This window comes from Platichthys flesus, chromosome 10, assembly GCF_949316205.1.
Source record: "Platichthys flesus chromosome 10, fPlaFle2.1, whole genome shotgun sequence".
Taxonomy (NCBI): Eukaryota; Metazoa; Chordata; class Actinopteri; order Pleuronectiformes; family Pleuronectidae; genus Platichthys; species Platichthys flesus.
The window spans coordinates 3,105,209-3,123,079 of NC_084954.1; the positions used below are offsets into that span (position 1 = coordinate 3,105,209).

Consider the following 17,871-nt stretch of genomic DNA (forward strand, 5'->3'; position numbering starts at 1 on the left):
GGGCCAATATAAGCCCAGTTCTCCCATCCTTCGATCTCTTCCTACTCATCCCTCCGAGAGGAGAACACCGCTCTTTCCAGGCAACCCTCCATCGAGGATAAGTTCAGCTTTTAGCTCATCTCATCAAGGAAACCTCTAAATCCAAACTCTACCAACCTTCAAGCAGGCCTGACTGGAGCACCTGCCTCATTGACCTCAGCACAACAGCTGCATCGCACAGCAGAACCACAAAACTGGAGCCAAAACCCAACAAGGCGACTTCACTGGACTTCGAACAGCACAGAAACTTTTTTCTTTCCATGGACAGGTAACACAACTGGGCTTAACAATTATACTAGGCTAAACAAAGACTGCTTATTCGATTCTGTGTGATGTTTATACATTTGATCCGTGTTGCTGTGATATCTTGGTTTTAAGTTATTTGAAAGTTAATGTTATTCCTGTTGTGCTCTTCAGTCTTTCTCTGCATGCATCTAGTATCTTTCTCTAATTTGACACCAACACACATACCCGCATATCTCCCCCCCACATCTCTCTGAACCCCGCTAAAATGAGAAAAATCATTTACACTAAAGAAATGTATTTTAAATTATTTTATTGTAAATAAATTGTGTTCAAATGATTATTTGATCCGTTTAAAAAGTGAAGAATTACATGATAGACAAAGAAACATCACATTACATTTCAATTAGCTAATGCTTTTATCCAAAGTCACAATAAGTTCATCAACCACAAGAGAAAAAACCCAGAGCAACAAGAATCAAGTACAATTTGCTTAAAAAAGGCCAAACTACAAAGTGTTATATGTAAGTGTTATATAAGTGCTACTAGATATATAGAGGTCCTACTAAACAGATATAGAAGTATGTATTTTTTATCTTTTATCCAAGGTGAAGTCTGGAGAGATGTGTCTTTGGTCTAATCATCCAGATGATTTAATGCCTTATTGTCTTATCTGATTCAAGGTCAGATGTCTTTTAACTGTGTTGAAACCTTTTTCTCTCCAGATTGCACAAGTGAAATCGTTTATTTAAAAAGTTTAAATCATATTCACTGTCAGCTACATACTAACATTCATTGTTGCCAGTGTTTGGGATTTGCTCTTGTTTTGTTCTTGTTGTCTTCCTCTTCATCTTAACATCTAGAACGACTGCTTAACAGAGATCTACAGAAAGCAAATGCCCCACCTACTTGGCTACGGTTTTTGCGACTGTGGCGACTGTGGCGACTGAGGCGGCTGAGGCGCTCAGGATGCCCATGATGCCTGCGGAGCCTGCAATCAAAGTTTTTTTAACCTGCAAGAGACAAGATGAGCCAAACTGTTATTTTTTAAACAATCGACAAACTGAATGTCAAAGCATTTTGATAAACTGTCATTCAAATTGAATCTGGACGAGTGGAATGTCACTCAGTAATCAATCAATCACTCAATCAATCAATCAAATTTTATTTGTACAGCCCATATTCACAAATCACAATTTGTCTCATAGGGATTTAACATGGTGTCATATCCTCCGCCCTTAACCCTCAACAAGAGTAAGGTCCCCTTAAAACGTTTAACAGGGTAAAGAGCACGTAGAAACATCAGAGAGCCACATGTGAGGGATCCCTCTCCCAGGATGGACATAACTGAATAGATGTCAAGTGTAAGCTCTGCCACAGTCCCCTTATGAAACCACACTTAAAGGTTCAGTTTGTATAATGTAGTGACATCTAGTGGTGTCATGTTGCAGCTGAACACCCCCCCCTACCCCATTCTGTTCACATGGCATCTGAGTTTATTATAAACACGATTGTTCATAATGTAAAGATGTGGTTTCCCTGTGGGCTGCAAAAACTGAACTAAACAAACTAAACTTTACCTGATAAACCTGTTTATAAAACAGATTTACCAAACAATAACATTCAGTTACTATCACTACTATGTAATGATGTATTTTCAACATTATTAATCAGTATTTTTTCAGAATATTTTTATTCCTCTCAAGGGTCATTCTAATCTTTTCCACACATTTCACTTTCTACATATTTGCTTTATTTTGCTTTATTTATATTCATATTCATTTAAAGTAGAAAGGGAAGTCTGGGGCCCCCTGCTTGAGCTGCTCCCCCCGCGACCCGACCCCGGATAAGCGGATGAAAATGAGATGAGATGAGAAAGTAGAGTTTACAATTAAACAGTATAATGTCAAGCCTCATTTACATTTTATGTAATAAGGGTTTGATAGCGACACCATATGAATATATATCAGCTGATGTATAAGTATCAAAAATGTTTATATCATCAATATCAGTATCTCCACTTCATGCACTTCAGATAACTATTATGAATCCTGCCTCTTTGATTCTTTGAGTCATATCAGAGTTGTAGAGAGAGCTTCTCAGTTAGCGGAGCGTTCAAGCCCATGACTCACTTTGTGGAGAAAACAGAAAGGAAGACTCGTCTACTGTCAATCTCCTTTTAACAACACAACATCTACACACTAATTCTGCTGAGGAAGAGTTAACAAGGTTAACAAACACAACAGTTAGATACACACCTGACAGGACTTTGCCTTGCCGTATCGCATCTCGGTAGCAAAGTGCTCACAGTTGTTATTGACAAGGTCGTACTGTAGCTGACGGCCGACCATCGCACGGGCCTCCTTCACTATGATGGAAGGATCACGAGCATCGTACTTTTTATCCAGCAGATTGTTGACCCGGTAACGGTCATTGACGACCACATCGGTGAGCTTCTGATGCAATACAGATCCGTTGCCTTTCTTCAGGATCTCAAACGGGTCAGATGACTGACAACCTGTGTGTTTTATAGAAAAGAAAAACAGGAAGAACATGGAGGCAAAGAAAGAGGAAAGGAGGAAGATGCCATCATGAAATACACGTCATGTCCATGTGATATTCGAACGTGAATATAGTTATCACTTCACTCACCGTCTCTAACTAAATGAACCACTTCATCCTCTCCAATGTAGACGGCCCAGTGCTTATACATCCCACGGAAGATCTCGATCAGGTCTCCTGGTTTTCCTTTAAACTATAAAAAAACATGAAAACACAAATATTAACAATATACTGGACATGTAGTCAATGTGAATGTGCAGGAGCACGAGGGTCATATGAGGACACAGCCCTGCCACAGGTTGACGTACGAAAGAAACTTGACTAATGAATCAGGATTTGGAGGAAAGTTCACTGGAGTCGTTTTTGTCGTTCAAGCATTAAATCATCAGAGGTGAAGAAAACAAGAACTTCTGTTGAAGTTGTGAAGAAGTTGAGGCAGTATTAAATCAGAAAGTCCAAACTCTGCAGTTCTAGTTTTCACTCTGCAAACGAACCAAACCACGGTTCAGTTTGACCCTGAACGCCTCTTTTGGTTGGAGGAACCTTTCACAACTGATATTTAAATCTGGACAAAACTGAAAAGTCAAAGGGTCGTGAACAAACAAGGAAGGTCTGCAAGTGTCTTTAGAAACTAACCTGTTGTGGTTATTGAACAGATAATTTCTAACATGTCTGAAAATGGATATTTTTACCTCCAGTATTTATTTCCATTACAAAGACTGATCTTCATGTTTATGTATTTTACTTGTTGCATCACTTTGTGTCACACAAGGACTTTAACTGCCAATAACTCACTTAAGTAAATAGTTAACATTTATTTATTTATTATGTCGACCTTTTGACCTTATTTACATTACATTTCTCTCCTGTTGTTTAAACTCAGAGTGGAAGAGTTTGATTATGTGATCGAACAACACAAAGTGTTTCAGCTGGCGGAAGGAAGGACACCAAGAAATAAAACAGCTGATACTTAGGAAAAACAGGAGGGGACAAGTGGAGTCCAACAGGAGAGGCAGGTGAGTGAGGAGGGACAGGGGAGGTCCCAAAGGAAGCTCAGGTGAGTGAGGAAGGACAGGAGGGGACAGGGGAGGTCCAATAGGTAGATCAGGTAGGTTAAGGGGAACAGGAGGGGACAAGGGGGGAGGGGTCCAACAGGTAGATCAGGCGAGTGAGGAAGGACTGGAGGGGACGGGGACGGGGGGGGGGGGGGGTCCAACAGGTAGATCAGTTAAGTGATATTGACATGGAGAGAGACGAGGAGGTGCTTAAAGTTCCTCGTCTAAAAAGAAAGACCAGGAGCAACAATGGAAGCTCCAAAGCTAAGAAAGGGACAGTGAAGAAAGGAGGGGGAGGAGCATCAGAGTCTGAGTCCAGCATGGACACCGACTCTGCTGACAATGAATCCTCCAACTTCAGGACAGGAAGCCAGAAGAGCTCAAGAAGCTACAGTGCAGGGAAGATGAAAGTGATTCTCCAGAAGACAAAGAACATGAAGGGTTTGAAGTTAGAGGATTATTTCTCTGATAAAGAGCAGTTTTCAAACTCTGCCCGGCTGCACATGAGCAGCAAAGGCAGAGGAGGTCTCTGATGTTCCAGCAAATAAAACTGAAAAGAACTGAGGTGGAGTTTTTACAGGAAACTCATAGTGACTCAAAATATGAGAATGAGTTGAAAAGGGAGAGTTGGGTGGGCATCATCTTCTCCGATAGGATTGCACCAGAGTCTTTGGAAGTGGAGGGGGTGGTGGAGGGCAGACTACTGGTGGTGAGGGCAAAGGTCGAGCAGTTTTATTTTGTTTTTATGAATGTTTATGCTCCGGTCTCAGGACCCGACAGTGTCTGTTTTCTAAAGGTTTTAGACACAGTTTTAAGCAAAGGAAAAATTGATGATATTTTATTTTTAGGAGGAGATATTAACTGTACAGAAGATGATGTTTTATATAGGAACCCACTGGAGCCCCACAGAGCTTCACAGAGTGCACTGAGGCAGCTGCAGCAGGCCCATGAGCTGTGTGATGTGTGGAGAAGAATGAATGAAAATAAGAGACAATACACCTGGACTCATTGCCGAGGGGATCTCATCTCCATGGCGAGGTTGGACCGGTTTTATTGTTTTAAACACAATTTTAGCATCTTCAGAAAGTGCAGTATTCTCCCAGTTGGTTTAACAGATAACGCCCTGGTTGTGTGCAACGTTTTTATCTCTAAGCTAAAGTCTAGAAGCGCCTACTGGCATTTTAACACATCTCTTTTATGTGATGCACATTTTAAAGATGTTTTTATGTTTTTTTGGAGTGGTTTTAAAGAAAGAAAAATTGATTTAATTTATTTTAAACTGTGGTCGGACTGTGGTAAGGTTGCGATAAAGCAGCTCTGTCAGCAGTATACCCTCAATGTTACAAGAGACATAACCAGATCTATGGAGGATCTAGAGACGGAAATTGTGGAATTGCTGAATTTAATAGATTCCACTGGAAATCGCGATTATATTAAAGATTCCCAGTTCTAAATATCTGCTCTTACAGACTTACTGGGCACTAAGGCTAAGGGGGCGCTGGTCAGGTCATGGTTCCAGGCGGCAGCGCTCATGGATGCACCGTCTAAATTATTCATTGAACTGGAGAAGAAGAGCGGACAAAGCAGAATAATCCACACTCTGCGATCTCCTGGAGGAGAAGAACTCAGAAGCAGCAAGGAGATCCAGAAAAGAGCCTTGAGTTTTTACACTGATCTGTATAAAAATGAATACACTGAGAACAATTCCCTGTATGAGTCATTCTGTGGAGAGCTGCCCAAAGTCCCTCAAGACGTGAACACTGGGTTGGATGGCCCCCTGTCGATGCAAGAACTCTACACGGCCCTGCAGACCATGAGGGGGGAATGGCCCCAGATATCGACGGGATTCCGGTAGAGTTCTTCAAAGATTTCTGGAGTGAGATGGGGGAAGATCTTTTATCTGTTTTAAACGGGAGTTTTAGAGACTTGGTGCTGGTCGCTCCTATTCACAGATACAAGATGGATCAAGTAGTTCACCAAGACCAGACCTACTGTGTGCCTGGTAGGTCTATCTTGGACAATGTGTCCTTTATTCGGGATATTGTGGACTTCTCTAGTGCATTAGGCACAGTATCTCCACTACATGCACTAAGTAACTGAGAGCCACTTTACCGAGTCAAATTCCCTGTTTGTGCAAACTTACTTGGCCAATAAACCTGATTCTGATTCTGATATCTATTAGGAATCCTGTCTCTTTGATTCTTTTGAGTCATATCAGAGTTGTAGAGAGAGCTTCTCAGTTAGCGGAGCGTTCAAGCCCATGACTTACTTTGTGGAGAAAACAGAAAGGAAGACTTGTCTACTGTCAATCACCTTTTAACAAACACAACATCTACACACTAGTTCTGCTGTGAAAGAGTTAATGAGGTTAACGAACACAACAGTTAGATACAAACCTGACGAGACTCTGCCTTGCCGTATCGCAGGTCGGTAAGAAAGTGCTCACTGTTGTTAGTGACAACTTTGTACGGTAGCACACGGCCCACCATCGCACGGGCCTCCTTCGCTATGACGTAGGGCTTACGAGCATCATACAGGTCATCCAGCAGATTGTTGACCTGGTAACGGTCATTGCCGACCACATCGGTGAGCTTCTCACACTTCACCTTTCCATCGCTGCTGCTCATATTTGCCGACGAGCCAGATGACTGACCACCTGTGTGTTTTATAGAAAAGACAAAAAGGAAGAACATGGAGGCAAAGAAAGAGGAAAGGAGGAAGGTGCCATCATGAAATACACGTCATGTCCATGTGATATTCTAACGTGAATATAGTTATCACTTCACTCACCGTCTCTAACTAAATGAACCACATCATCCTCTCCGATGTAGACGGCCCAGTGCTCAAAGGACCCACGGAAGATCTCGATCAGGTCTCCTGGTTTTCCATTAATCTAAAAAGAAACATGAAAATACAAATATAAATAATAAAGTGTACATGTAGTCAATGTGAATGTGCAGTGATCAAAGTGCTATTCATCGTGGCTTCCTGTTGTATTTGTTTGTGTTCACGAGCAAGAGGGTCATACGAGGACACAGCCCTGCCACAGGTTGACGTACGAAAGAAACTTGACTAATGAATCAGGATTTGGAGGAAAGTTCACTGGAGTCGTTTTTGTCGTTCAAGCATTAAATCATCAGAGGTGAAGACAACAAGAAGTTCTGTTGAAGTTGTGAAGAAGTTGAGGCAGTATTAAATCAGAAAGTCCAAACTCTGCAGTTCTAGTTTTCACTCTGCAAACGAACCAAACCACGGTTCAGTTTGACCCTGAACACCTCTTTAGGTCGGAGGAACCTTTCACACCTGATATTTCAATTCAGACAAAACTGAAAAGTCAAAGGGTCGTGAACAAACAAGGAAGGTGTGAAAGTGTTTTTAGAAACTAATGTGATGTGGTTATTGTTCAGATAATTTCAAATATGTCTGAAAATGGATATTTTTACCTCCAGTATTTAGATTTATTTCCATTACACAGACCGATATTCATTTTTATGTATTTTACTTGTTGCATCACTTTGTGTCACAAAATGACTTAAACTATCAATAACTCACTTTAGTTAATAGTTAACATTTATTTATTTATAATATTTACCTTTTGATCTTATTTATAATACATTCACAGATACGACAGCAATTCAGATAAATAAAATACTGGCTTTTGTTCCATGCAACATACTTTCCTTATTTCAAACGAACTGACAGCGCCTTAGTTCCTATTGGTGGTGCACATGTTTAGTTTTCATCTTCACAGTCACAATTTAGATTTATCATTAAATTTGCTTTACAGGGATTGTTCACCCAAAAAGTATAACTTGAAAACTCTCTCTCTCTCTCTGCTCCTTTTGTTTCTGAAATGCTCTGATCATTCATTATATATATTCCCCTTTTTTAGGGCCCGAGCACTGAATGGTGAGAGGCCCTATTGAAATTGTAAGGATTTTTCTTCTTATTATTATTATTTCCCTTTTTGGACTTTTTCAGGGCCTAGACAAGCTCAAATTCCGACCAAAGTTTGCAGGAAGTACGAAGCCCAAAAAAGTAATTGTTTTGAGATCTGTTTTTGTCTTTGTTCAGGTTCGATTCAGTTCAGTTACATTTGGTTAAAGTTTATAAAACTTAAGTTCTGTTCAGTCGACCCCTTATGGACCAGAACTCTGTGTATATTGTTCACTTTATGTTAAATAAATCTGTTTATCGTTGAAAACTATTCAGAATATTCATATCCCTCTCGAGGGGCATTTTAATCGTTTCCACACATTTCACGCTCTATACATTTGCTCTATGTTCATTTATTTATATTCATATTAATTTAAAGTAGAGTTTACAATTAAACAGTATAATATCAAGCCTCATTTACATTTGATGTAATAAGGGTTTGATAACGACACCATATGAATATATATATCAGCTGATGTATTAGTATCAGAAATGTTTTATATCCCCAATATCAGTATCTCCACTTCATGCACTTCAGATATCTATTATGAATCCTGTCTCTTTGATTCTTTTGAGTCATATCAGAGTTGTAGAGAGAGCTTCTCAGTTAGCAGAGCGTTCAAGACCATGAGTCACTTTGTGGAGAAAACAGAAAGGAAGACTCGTCTACTGTCAATCGCCTTTTAACAACACAACATCTACACACTAATTCTGCTGTGGAAGAGTTAACAAGGTTAACGAACACAACAGTTAGATACACACCTGACGAGACTTTGCCTTGCCGTATCGCATCTCGGTAGCAAAGTGCTCACAGTTGTAAGTGTCACGGTTGTACTGTAGCTGGCGGCCGACCATCTCACAGGCCTCCTTCACTATGACGGAAGGATCACGAGCATCAAACATGTCATCCAGCAGATTGTTGACCTGGTAATGGTCATTGCCGACCACTTCGGCGAGCTTCTCCCGCTTTACATTTCCGTTGCTGCTGCTCGGAAGCTCCGGCGAGCCAGATGACTGACCACCTGTGTATTTTATAGAAAAGACAAACCGGAAGAACAGGGAGGCAAAGAAAGAGGAAAGGAGGAAGATGCCATCATGAAATACACGTAATGTCCATGTGATATTCTAACATGAATATAGTTATCACTTCACTCACCCTCTGGAATTAAATTAACCACTTCATTCTCTCCGATGTAGACGGCCCAGTGCTGATAGAGCCCACGGAAGATCTCGATCAGGTCTCCTGGTTTTCCTTTAAACTAAAAAGAAACATGAAAATATAAATAATAAAGTGTCAATGTGAATGTGCAGTGATCACAGTGCTCTTTATCGTGGCTTCCTGTTGTATTTGTTGATGGGAGAAAACTAATTAACCCATTGATTTAATTAGTTTTGTTGGAAATCTATCATCATTTAGATTTTACTCTCACAAAACGACAACCATGTCGTTCAAGCATTAAATCATCAGAGGTGAAGAAAACAAGAAGTTCTGTTGAAGTTGTGAAGAAGTTGAGGCAGCATTAAACCACAAAGTCCAAACTCTGCAGTTCTAGTTTTCACTCTGCAAACGAACCAAACCACCGTTCAGTTTGACCCTGAACGCCTCTTTTGGTCGGAGGAACCTTTCACACCTGATATTTAAATTCGGACAAAACTGAAAAGTCAAAGGGTCGTGAACAAACAAGGAAGGTGTGAAAGTGTCTTTAGAAACTAACCTGTTGTGGTTTTTGTTCAGATAATTCAAACAAGATATTTTTACCTCCAGTATTTTGATTTATTTTCCATTACAAAAAACGATCTTCATGTTTATGTATTTTATTTGTTGCATCACTTGTAATCATCACAGAGACATGAAGTTAGGAGGTCTCTCACCCTGATAAGCCATCAGGAGGTAAATACCCAATGGGAGGGAACTATGGGTTATAAGAACACAACTCCTGCCTGTTCTTTGCTCATTTGTACATGTCATTAAGGTTTTGTGTACATGCATCCAACATATTGTGAGGCTGATATGACCCTCTGTCTGACAACCTCCATCCGTCCAAGATTAGATAAGTTGTGTGCTACCCATCAGGGTCCGACATCTCACTAATGTGGGCGTATGTGTGCCATCCACAGATGGCTTGAGGATACACTGTCTCTTCTACATGCATGTTTAAAATAAAACATGAATCTGTGAATTACTTTAATAGCTCAGTGTTGTATGCAAGATGTATGTTTATAAATGGCAGTGGCATGGCCACCCTGTACCGTGCACATGTTTAAATTAAAAACATGAAAAATTAACCCTTGTAATATTTGATAAGCTTAGTATTGATTGCACAATAACCGGGTAGCTATGTTTATACAAGGCACTAGGCCCAGTTTAATATAAAACACAATTTTATAGGGGAGAGCGGGGTAATGTGGGACATCAGGTAATGTGAGAAACCCCCTGTATCTAGGCAACGGAACACATTTGTGGTCATTTGACCATTATGTTTTCAAGCCCCTCCCATTCCCCATGCCATTGCCATGAAGGAGAAGTTGGTGCTGGTGCTGTGGAAAGTATGTTTTTTTACATGTAAAACAAAATTTTCTTGCTTTGAACTTAATCAACTGTTGTGTCAAAACAAATTTAATCAGGTAGAAAAACGTATATCATACATGTTGGTGAACTTCCAACATATAAAACCATGTGATTGATGCTAGCTGAAGATTAGCCTGAATTGCTAAGATATGTTTTTCTAAAACGGTGGCTTCGGGGTAAAGTGGGACAGTGTCTCACTTTACCCCACCATGAAGAACAAGTAAAGTTTAGTCTTAAACATACTCTAGTGTTATATTACATTATATATGTTTTATTTTTATTGTCATAAACATTGTAGAAAGCCAAGAAACTATACACCAGGAAGACAACCTGGGGCCAAACACCACTCGCAGAGATGGAGAGTGCAGCCGCTGAGGTCATGCAAGGACAGAAGTCCTTAAGAAAAGCTGGAAGGGATAGAAATATTGATAAGACAACCCTCAAAAGATTCATAAAGAAAAAAGAGAAAGGGAAAGTAAAATCAGTAGCCTGGGGTGCAGTAGCTGAGGTGAGAGAAGAGAATATTCACAGATGAGATGGAGGAGGAGCTTGCCAAACACTTGAAACAACTAGCTGACCAGTACCATGGCCTTGCTCCAGTTAAGGGCCGTGAACTGGCATTTGAATACGCAAAGAAAAACAATATCCCTGTCCCTGCCAATTGGACAGAGAAACAATGTGCAGGTTAGCTAGGGTCTGCAAGAGATCTCATGAATCATAATAATCATAAATGTGCTTAGTTGACCAATCCCAATGATTCTGTTACTAGTCCGATATTAGTTGTTGTCAATCTAGCTGTCGGGATTTTAACTATTACAATTTGTGCTGTTATGGTAGTTTTAAAGTGGAAAAAGTAAGTGGACCACTTTACCCTGTAGCTGGGGTAAAGTGGGACACAAGACCACTTTTTTTAAAACAATCATATTTTCACTGCCCTTTGTCCTGAAGACATTCTGATAATTTCCATTGCTAGAAAACATCATGAATTAATGGGTAATGTGTAAATTTTACTGATATATCATTTAAGCTCGCCTAGAGGGGAGCAAATGTAAAAAAATTCCCACACTACCCCGCTCTCCCCTACTGTGTATATATATATATATATATATATATATATATATATATATATATAGTAGGGGGTCCCTGCTCCATCTCTTGCCAGGTTGGTGGTTCTTGGCCTGAAAAACGTTGAAGACCCCTGCCCTAAGTGGAATGTAGTGTGGCATAGGCCGCTGGTTGTGGGGGTGGTTGTCGGGTGGGACTTGATCAAGTCGGCCTCCCGGATGAACAGAGCCATGATGTTCTTAGACAATAGAAAGAAGGTGAGCGAGGTGTAGGAGAAAGGAGTGGTGATCCATGATACTTTTAAACCTGTTCTCCCACTCGTAAACCCAGCCACGAGGGTGATGATCTCCAACGCACCCCCCTTTAAAAAGAATGAGTCTCTGGTGAAGGAACTGTCCCTATATGGTCAGATTGTGTCCCAGATCAAGATGGTGTCTCTTGGGAGTAAATTCCCAAAACGAAAGCATGTGGTGAGGAGGGGCACCTGGTGTACTCCTGCCCGGTGAAGGTGGAGTGTAGCGGCTGGCGGGGAGTTCCCGCTCGTGGCCCAGCCCGAGGCTGCAGAGCCTCCAGATCCACAGGTGGAGGGGGTCTCCGGAGACTGAGGTGGTTCAGGTAACCTCTAAAGCTCGGATATCCCCCCTGTAAACAATGTATCTGAACAGGCAGGTTAGACAGACTGACAGCCAACCAGAAGTAATTGAAAAAAAACTTAACTGTGAATGAAGTGAGCGAAAAGAATGAAACTGAGGAGAATCAGTTAAAAAAACGATTGAAAATGATGTTGTGTGAGGAGCTGAACGAAGACATGAGTGATGATGATGAATTGTTAAAAATAGCAGAAAAGAGGAAGAACTCAAAGTCAGGGCAAAGCGACCCAAAGCCTGCAAGGCAAGCCGCAGGGCGAAATCCAGCAAGGGAAGCGAACTCTCCTCTCAGGAAGACGCTCATGGTCTGTACCCCCCCCTCTGACATAAAACCCTTTTTAAAAAACACTAAATACCAGAGGCTGCTCTCGGTGGAGGATCACTTCTCTGACCTCAAACTGTTTTTAAAGTCCTTCAAACCGCTCACAAGAAAAACAGTCAACGACGAGCTGTTAACGAATCAGGAGATTTACAGACTCAGGAAACTTGTGCTGAGACTAAAAGGCCAAATGTTGAGGGACGATGACGAGTTTAAAAAAGTCCTTTTACTCTTCTCTTTTACTGACCTGTTTTCTGACTGTTTTTCTTTTTCTTTAATCCATGTTTGATTTTAAAATCCGTACTTTAAATGTGAACAGAGCCAGAGCTGATTTTAAAAGAGCGGCTGTTTTTAAACTCATGGATATTAACAGAATAGACATTATGTTTTTACAAGAAACCCACAGCCCCGAAGACAATGAGAGTGACTGAAGGAGGGCTTTTAAACTCTTAAGAGACGGGTGAAATTATTCCAAAACGCCTTTCTCAGGAATACCCAAAGTAAATTGAAAGCTTTTCCTGAACCATTTAGAGTACATTTTGGTAAACAGATGCCTGCAGATGACTCAAGCTGGGACTTAAGAGCTGGAAAACACAATGGGACCACAGCATGAAGCCTTACCTAGCCCCCTGTTCAAATTTGATAACAATACCACAGAAAATTAATATTTTACACATGTTTTTCTAAGGATATTTCTATGTGGTTTCCATTTGGACACCCCAAAGGACCCTTGGTAACCATGGTCACACACTTTCACAGTGAAAGAAAAATGGCATTCAAACACACACAACCCTTCTAAAGATCATAAGTGACTCATACAGACACATACAGAGTGAAACAGAGGGCCATCGACAAAAAACTACCAAAGAACACTGTCAATCGCCACAACACAAAAACACAACATCTACCCACTAATATTGTTGTGGAAGAGTTAACGAGGTTAACAAACCCAACAATTAGATACACACCTGACGAGACTCTGCCACGCCGTATCGCAGGTCAGTAGCAAAGTGCTCACAGTTGTAAGTGTCAACGTTGTACGATAGCACGCGGCCGACCATCTCACGGGCCTCCTTCACTATGATGGAAGGATCACGAGCATCGTACAGGTCATCCAGCAGGTTGTTGACCTGGTATCGGTCATTGCCGACCACATCGGTGAGCTTCTCACGCTTCACCTCTCCTGTGCTGCTCAGTTTTGCTGACGAGCCAGATGACTGACCACCTGTGTGTTTTATAGAAAAGACAAAGAGGAAGAACAGGGAGGCAAAGAAAGAGGAAAGGAGGAAGGAGCCATCATGAAATACACGTCATGTCCATGTGATATTCTAACGTGAATATAGTTATCACTTCACTCACCCTCTGGGACTAAATGAACCACCATTTGTCCTCCGATGTAGACGGCCCAGTGCTGGTAGGACCCACGGGAGATCTCGATCAAGTCTCCTTGTTTTCCATTAAACTAAAAAGAAACATGAAAATATGAATAATAAAATGGACATGTAGTCAATGTAAATGTGCAGCGATCAAAGTGCTCTTCATTGTGGCTAGGGATGCACGATCCAATATTTGTATCGGTATCGGTACCGATATTGAAGAAATGTCTAGATCGGGTATCGGTGACAATGGGCCGATCCATATCGGCTGATTCAGTGTAATTCTATGCTGTGCGCTGTGAGTGACGTCATACCCAAGCAACACGACGTGTGGAGCATACAGTGTTTACATAATGGAGCGAGCGAAATGATAGGCTATCTGGAGTAGGGATGTCACGAGAACCGATACTTACGATACCTTTCGATACTAAAATAACGAAACACAGACGATGCCCATGTTTTTGAAGCACCTTAAGAAACGTGAGCGCCGAAACCGCTGTTAGCATCAGTGCTGCGCCTCTTCTGGAGCTGCAGTGCTGATCTCTGAGCATCTGAGACCAGAGAAACTCTGTGTTTTCACTGTTTCCACTGATAAAGGCTTCTGTACGCTTCTCCGAGTCCGTTGCGGAGTGACGGACGGACGGAGAGGACGGACACTTTTTGTTTTATAGCTCTACGAGCCTTTTTGTTCCGAAAACAATTCACCGCCAGAACAGTAGTTGGCGCCACTTAGAGAAGCCTACCTCATGAGGTATATAGAAGAAGTCCACGCTGGTTTATTTACGTCCCCCCGGCTACTCACACACAGTGAACGATGGCAGCTAACAGAAAAAGGATGTTGATGACGCGACAGTTTTTGCTGAATAAAGTGACACCCAGCGGGTCATAATGCTTGTGTTATTGTGTCTTAGCGCAGCGGTTCCCCAGGCTTGTTTCCAAACTGCGTTGCTAATTCAACAGCTGCAACAGCTTGAAGCTACATGGAGGCAGTTGTCTCCCCCCAGCTTCCACACACAGTCAGCAGGGACACCCGTTACTAACTACTACCAAGTGTTGGCTTCTAACCTGAAGGTGTTTGAGAAACAGTGTCATGACAGCCGTGGGATTAAAGTCAGCGGAGTGGCCCGGAGAGGGCGTTCCACGTTGGAGAAGGCGGTCCTATCTGTTCTTGTCCGTCAAAACGGAGAAGCATACATTGGCCTTAAGAAGCAGCCGGTCAGTCAGTGAGCGACTGCTTCACGTGAACTAGCTGTGATCTCACTGTGTGCTCTGCTCCCCGCCCCGCTCAGTCGCAGAGAGACAGTCTCTATCTCGCGCGCACTCACACACACACACATCGCCCGCTGCTGGTATTTCATGACGGCCTGATACGATGATGATTTAAAAAATGAACGTGAACATTAAACATATGAAAACTGATTTGTTAAGTTCACCATTTGCGAAAAATATGCGCACCATACACAACAATGCACAGGGAGCCACTGCAGAGGGTCAAGTTTAAGAGTTTAAGTCAAGTCTCATGATCCCAGTCTTTTCCCCCCCATTGAAAATAACAGTTTGTTACCATAATTTCGCGCTGTTTTTCTATATCGGTATCGGCCGATACTAAACCTCAGATATCGGTATCGGTATCGGAGGTGAAAAAAGCGGATCGGTGCATCCCTAATTGTGGTTTCCTGTTGTATTTGTTTGTGTGCACGAGCACGAGGGTCATACGAGGACACAGCCCTGCCACAGGTTGACGTACGAAAGAAACTCGACTAATGAATCAGGACTTGGAGGAAAGTTCACTGGAGTCGTTTTCACACCTAAAAGTCTGAAACCAACATTGTTTCCATTTGATCTGTTTAGATTTGGTTTCACATTGTAATTCATGGAGCGCACTAAACATCTGTCAGAGATACGTACGTCCTGTGGTCATCAGCTTCGTGGACTGAGACCAACCTTCACTTGACATTGATTAGATTGTAGACAACATGTGTTTCTCACATCCACGTGTTCAGGTGCTGTATTCACCAAGTGGTTTGAATAAAGTGCACGTGAAAAAAGGTTGTGTTTCGTTTGATGGGAGAAAACTAATGAACCCCTTGATTTCATTAGTTTGTTGGAACTCTATCATCATTTAGATTTTACTCTCACAAAATGAACGTCTTGTCGTTCAAGCATTAAATCATCAGAGGTGAAGACAACAAGAAGTTCTGTTGAAGTTGTGAAGAAGTTGAGGCAGTATTAAATCAGAAAGTCCAAACTCTGCAGTTCTAGTTTTCACTCTGCAAACGAACCAAACCACGGTTCAGTTTGACCCTGAACGCCTCTTTTGGTCGGAGGAACCTTTCACACCTGATATTTAAATTCAGACAAACCTGAAAAGTCAAAGGGTCGTGAACAAACAAGGAAGGTGTGAAAGTGTCATTAGAAACTAACCTGTTGTGGTTATTGCACAGATCATTTCTAACATGTCTGAAAATTTATATTTTTACCCCCAGTATTTATTTCCATAACAAAGACCGATCTTCATGTTCATGTATTTTACTTGTTGCATCACTTTGTGTCACACAATGACTTTAACTGTCAATAACTCACAATTTATTTATTATGTCTACCTTTTGACCTTATTGATATTACATTTCTCTCTCTTTCACTTTCACTCTCTCTCTCTATTCTCCTTTTGTTTCTGAAATGCTCTTTTGTTCAGGTTCGATTCTGTTCAGTTAGATTTGTTAAATTTGATAAAACCTAAGTTCTGTTCAGTCGACCCCTTATGGACTAGAAATTTGTATTGTGTTCGCTTTTAGCTAAATAAATATCTTCATTGTTGAAAAGCAGCTGTGATCACACTTCATCTGGTTTATTCTGGTTTCTGTTGTAAACTCTGTGATAGAATTACATTTTAAAGCTGCATTCAAATGATAATGTTATAATTCTCCCGACTTAAACAGTTTTCCCTGTAAAGGAACAGAAACTAAATCTACTGTAACTAATGAGCAGCAGGAAACTCACCCTTCGTGCCATGTCTTCAGCTCTTCGTCTTATCAGCTTCTGACGCAGAGTTTGTGTGTTTGCACTGATAACTGCATATAAAGGACCTGTATAACCTGCCTGCACGGCCCCTACAGTACAAATAACTTCATAGATCATTTACTATGAATTGTGCAGCAGGTACAGGTTTCAACCATTTGTGAAGCTGTGAGAGAACATTTGCACAATGTAAGTTTGGCCAACGAGATTATTGACTAGTCTAATTTAACATTTAAATAGTCCAATCACGAAGTAATCAACAAAGTCACCCTGGAATATTAATCCAGGGAGTATTGATTACTTCCAACCAATATTAACCATAAGGCAATCAGGTTAATTATACTATGGAGCGTGAGATGTGGTTCCGTCCCACAATAATATTTTTATTTCAAATCACAATTTTTAGCCATCACACCATTCACATCTAAAGGGGTGGGGGTGGGGGATGGGGGTAGAGGCTTACCAGTGTAGAGGCAGGCTGGTGAAAGTGGAGGGGCATCACTAGGAGAGTCACCATGATCACACGTGCACACACATCCTCTCACACACACACACAACAGTGGAAAACGGGATTGGGGGTGAATAGCACACAGGAGGAAGACAACACCACAGGAAACACCAGCCTCCTCCACCTTGGGCTCTCAGCTCCTGTAAAGTAAAGAGGGAACACACATCAGTCAGGCTCCATACGGTTCAATCAAATAAACAAAAATAAAGAAACAACCCCAGAACAATATACATTTATAACAGTGAAACTACAAAATAACTCAATCCACACAATTATTCAAAAGCCAAATCAGTCTTATAAATCGATTTATGACAGGTGCTTAATTATAAACAATAATCAAAAGAACACAGAATAATAAAGTACAGGAAAGCCAGGTTAAATGAAGCAAACATCAGGTGGAACTGAGCAAAAAGCACGTTAAAACAATGCAAAGAATATTTACCTCACTTAAGGGCTGCTTGATTATGGAAAAAATCATAATCACGATTATTTTGGACAATATCGAAATCACTATTATTCAAACGATAATGTGCC

At 41.2% G+C, this 17,871-nt stretch overlaps 1 protein-coding gene across 1 annotated transcript; it reads right to left on the bottom strand.

Annotated features, from left to right (window-relative positions):
• Positions 1-578: 578 nt before the first annotated feature.
• On the bottom strand, positions 579-16,843 carry LOC133961413 (uncharacterized). The gene is made up of 10 exons (XM_062396508.1): positions 16,812-16,843; positions 13,795-13,897; positions 13,404-13,660; positions 8,992-9,094; positions 8,598-8,857; positions 6,690-6,792; positions 6,296-6,555; positions 2,935-3,037; positions 2,541-2,800; positions 579-1,295 (listed from the first exon to the last, which is right to left on the bottom strand). The coding sequence occupies exons 1-10, from the start codon at positions 16,821-16,823 to the stop codon at positions 1,188-1,190; spliced, it is 1,569 nt and encodes a 522-aa protein (XP_062252492.1). The 5' UTR covers positions 16,824-16,843; the 3' UTR covers positions 579-1,187.
• Positions 16,844-17,871: the final 1,028 nt, after the last annotated feature.

Coding starts and splice junctions, on each gene's coding strand:
- LOC133961413 (XM_062396508.1), bottom strand. Junction 9,095..13,403: donor GCGTGGCAGAGTCTCGTCAG/GTGTGTATCTAA, acceptor GTTTCTTTTTAG/TTTAAAGGAAAACCAGGAGA. Junction 3,038..6,295: donor GCAAGGCAGAGTCTCGTCAG/GTTTGTATCTAA, acceptor GTTTTTTTATAG/TTTAAAGGAAAACCAGGAGA.